At 37.2% G+C, this 4,402-nt stretch overlaps 1 protein-coding gene across 1 annotated transcript; it reads right to left on the reverse strand.

Annotated features, from left to right (window-relative positions):
* Window positions 1–3,321: 3,321 nt before the first annotated feature.
* On the reverse strand, window positions 3,322–4,131 carry LOC149219347 (uncharacterized). The gene has a single exon (XM_089386799.1). The coding sequence runs from the start codon at window positions 4,129–4,131 to the stop codon at window positions 3,322–3,324; it is 810 nt and encodes a 269-aa protein (XP_089242925.1).
* Window positions 4,132–4,402: the final 271 nt, after the last annotated feature.

A 4,402-nucleotide genomic window follows, 5' to 3' on the forward strand; every position in this document is an offset into this window, starting at 1 on the left:
TCAAACCCCATGAATGGGAGAATATGTTCTGCCAAGTGAATGACAGTGCATTGAAGGAGTTTACACGTAGAGCGTTTTCTTTGAATGATAAAGAACCAGGCTCCAAATTACAGTGGCAATGAAGGGCAACTGCAATTGTATGTATCTATAGGGTTAAATCAATAGGAGGTTGTCAATGATAGATGTAGTATTCGGTTCGTTGAGTGGATCTGAAAGTCCACCATCTAGCCCAAAAGCAAAACAAATATTTTATTTAACAAAAAAAATAGTGCAAGCTCTGAGTTACAAACCTGTATTCATAAGTATCATCAATGTATTTATCTGAGTACTGAATTTGAGGCATCCTGGTCAAGCAAACTATACCATCTATAAGGTACAAATTTGAATGATTTGATGAATTGAGAGGTTCCTTTGAGAATAGATGAAATTAATTTTTCTGTAATCTGCACGTAGGAAGATGTTCAACTTCTTAAATAAATAGGAATGGGCGTGTATCATTTTTCTATTTCCTGGCAATGTATATTTCCTAGTAAGTTGAATTAACGAGCAGTGATATCGTTATAAATAAATCTCCAATGTATTTTAAGTAACTGTTGGATTCCATAATTCTCACATTTCCATTATTTCTAAATTTATAGAGGGTTCTCCAAGCACAACAAAGTCGATAACAGGGAATTGCTCATTACAATAATCTTAACAATGAGTTGTTCTCAGAATGGTATTTAAAACTCAAATTATTTACTTGCCTTGCACAGAGATTTACATGTATGTGGCTTTCCTACACACAATATGATTTTTCATGCAGGTATAGAGACTTTTGTGACTCTGTTTCACTGGGACATGCCACAAACTCTGGAAGACGAGTATGGGGGATTCCGTAGCAAAAGAGTCATGTAAGATTCATCGCCATAATTCTGTTGCATGCTTCTAAAACATAAAAATAGATCCCAATTATGATATATATTTTCTTTTTGGTCTAGCGAGGACTCTGGCATATTTATAGAAGAATGCTTTCGATATTTTGGAGACCACGTTAAGTACTGTATAACTATAAATGAACTGTTCACCACCTGTTATTTAGGCTACAATGTGGGGCTTCATGCGCCAGGTCGTTGTTCCCCCGGATTTGGAAATTGCACAGCCTACAATTCTGCAACAGAGCTTTATATTGTATCCCGCAATATGCTTCTTGCACATAATGACACTGTCAAAATATATAAGATTATATCCTTTTTTAAATCAGAGTACTAAAATTGAATTAGAGAGAGCAGACTCAAACTCATAAACACAGCAACTTAAAACACTTAGAACTTTAGAACCTCGTAACTTATCTTCATTTAATCACTTATCTTCATTCAATCACTGAACTGATTTTTATACACAGAGGAAATTTCTGGAATCGGTGAGGCGGTAGCTTCTCTAAGAAGCTATCCAGCTCTTCAGACTTCTTCTCAAGAAGACGCTAGGTTCTGTATTAATGTTGGTGGTTGGATTTATCAATGTTTTCCAACAAATTGAATATGGGTTCATGTTCTGGATGCCGACTTCTCTAGAAGACGCTAGGTTCTGTATTAATGTTGGTGGTTGGATTTATCAATGTTTTCCAACAAATTGAATATGGGTTCATACAAGTCTTGACTAAATGTTGGAAAATGAAATTCAGGGAAAGCAGAAAGGTTCCATAGGCATGTCACTTATTGTGAACTGGATGGTGCCATTCAAAAAATCATTGCTTGTTTAATAGGCTACCCAGAGAAAAATTGACTTCAAAATAAGATGGTATGTGAAGCGTGCAATTTGTTCTGCCAAGTGAATGACAGTGCATTGAAGGAGTTTACAGGTAGAGCGTTTTCTTTGAATAATAAAGAACCAGGCTCCAAATTACAGTGGCAATGAAGGGAAACTGCAATTGTATGTATGTATAGGGTTAAATCAATAGGAGGTTGTCAATGATAGATGTAGTATGCGGTTCGTTGAGTGGATCTGAAAGTCCACCATCCAGCCAAAAAGCAAAACAAATATTTTATTTAACAAAAAAAATAGCGCAAGCTCTGAGTTACAGACCTATATTCATAAGTATCATCAGTGTATTTATCTGAGTACTGAATTTGAGGCATCCTGGTCGAGCGAACTAAAGGCTGGAATGATTTGAACACAAAGAAAGGAAATAAGGGCCAATGATTCAAATCCATCTAGAAATTGCAAGGGCAAAAGGAATACAACCAGGAGAATGACAAGAAAACTGCTTTTAATCGTTCGTCTTCCCACGATCTTCGGCTTCCCACGATCAACGATCAAACTTTGTTTAATCGTCTAACACCACAAATCAACGGTTAACAATAGGACACGGTGTCAGCTGGGTCAATTCACTTCAAAAGGAAACGCCTTACGACGTAATTAACAAATAACATAATAAATGAAAAAAACACCACCTCTCGTGGCTTTTATCTCCTCGACGGTCTGTTATTGTGGACGTCTGTTGTCTTTTCCTCCAAAATAGAGGCCACGTATTACGTTTGGGATTTATATCCAGCTTTGTGATAATTGAGTGAAAGATGATCACTTACTATATGGGGATATTTATTTTTTAGTCTATAGATTTATTAATGCGGTAAGTTGTATATGTTTACTGTTAGATTTAAATGAGTATATAATTTAGTAAAGATAAAGTATTAATGTGAGATTTATATTCAGCTTTGTGATAATTGAGTGAAAGATGACCACTCACCACATCGCCATACTTATTTCTCAGTCTATAGACCTATTAATGCAGTGGGGTTGTATATGCTCACCATACTTATTTCTCAGTGTATAGACCCATTCATGCGGTAGGGTTGTATATGCTCACCATTAGATTTAAACGAGTATATAATCTGGTGATGGACATATACAGCTAATAAATACATAATCTAACAATAGACATATACAACTCGATCTCATTAATAAACTTCTAACCTGTTAAACATTGGTTGCCCTCACCACACTTACCAGTTAATATAGATTTTCTTAAGTTTTAAAATTTAAAAAAAAATTAGGAGGGAAAACTTATTTTTCATTATCTTTGTTAAATTAAATATCAAAAGAAACGCTTATGAGATAAGAGAAAACCTATGTAACTACCAAAAAATTAAACTAAGTAAATAAACAATTAATCAATAAAAACTAGCCACAAGTGAAATATAGTCACATTGATTAGTTAAAACTCCCCCATAATAAATTACTCAACATAGATGAAAAAATGTACATTTTTACATTCATAACTCAACCTAGATGAGAACATGTACACTTTTACATTGATATGTCCGGAATGACCATGGAAGTTCAATGGACAACATGATCAGAAAACAAGGGAAGTTCAAGCAGATGACAGACCTCCAAGTATCTTGACTCACAGTATGAAGTTTTATAAACGTTGGGCCAATAAGTGAGCCAAATGCACGCTCTCACATTCCACTGCAACTTCTTCCCCTCCAAACATCTCTTTAATAGCCATGTCATGCTTTGCCCATACAGGTCACTAGCAAAAACCACTCCTTTTGCAGTAAAAGGCTCGTTGGCTTTACAGTATCGCTCACTGAACCAGCCTTTGGGGTCCATTAAAGTGCCCACAGAACGCTTGTAGGTAGCAACTTCCTTCCCATTGACATTATCATACAAAGTCCATTCTAGGGTTCCTCTGTTCCCTTCACCACTCTGTTCAAACTTCCAGCTGCTCATATTAACAGTAGAACCAACAATTGCAGAGGCCTTGAGGGTGGGGATCACTTTGGAACGCTCAAGTGAGCCCTTGAGAATTTTGTGGGTGGAAATGTCTCTGCTAGGGTTATCAGATGATTTGCTCAACCTCATCAGAGGCACATCGGATCCCTTCTCGGGAGCAATGGTCACACTTACTCGTGATGGAAAGTGCCGTTCTTCTGAGACTCCACTTGTTTTGCTGAATGCCAACTGAGAAACATCACATCTCAGATTATCAATTCTCACCTCAACTTCAATACAATCTTCATGGAATGTAACCCTATGATGAAGCTGAACAGTAGCCTCCAGCTGTTGGTGGCTCAATATATATTGAAGCACAGAGTCCTCTGTGTTGGGTAACCGAAATTTATAATCTTTTTCCACATTTTTCATGGCCAAGATTGGAGCGAAGGCTCTCAGTATCTTGACTCACAGTATGAAGTTTTATAAACGTTGGGCCAATAAGTGAGTCCAATGCACGCTCTCACATTCCACTGCAACTTCTTCCCCTCCAAACATCTCTTCAATAGCCATGTCATGCTTTGCCCATACAGGTCACTAGCAAAAACCACTCCTCCTTTTGCAGTAAAAGGCCCGTTGGCTTTACAGTATCGCTCCCTGAACCAGCCTTTGGGGTCCATTAAAGTGCCCACAGAACGCTTGT

The sequence above is a fragment of the Pinus tabuliformis genome, chromosome Q (genome assembly GCF_031772625.1).
Source record: "Pinus tabuliformis cultivar Carrire ecotype Pingquan chromosome Q, CPIR1, whole genome shotgun sequence".
NCBI lineage: Eukaryota > Viridiplantae > Streptophyta > Pinopsida > Pinales > Pinaceae > Pinus > Pinus tabuliformis.

Bases quoted from the DNA above. Each gene is read 5' to 3' on its own strand.
- LOC149219347 (XM_089386799.1), bottom strand. From the start codon at position 4,131: ATGAAAAATGTGGAAAAAGATTATAAATTTCGGTTACCCAACACAGAG.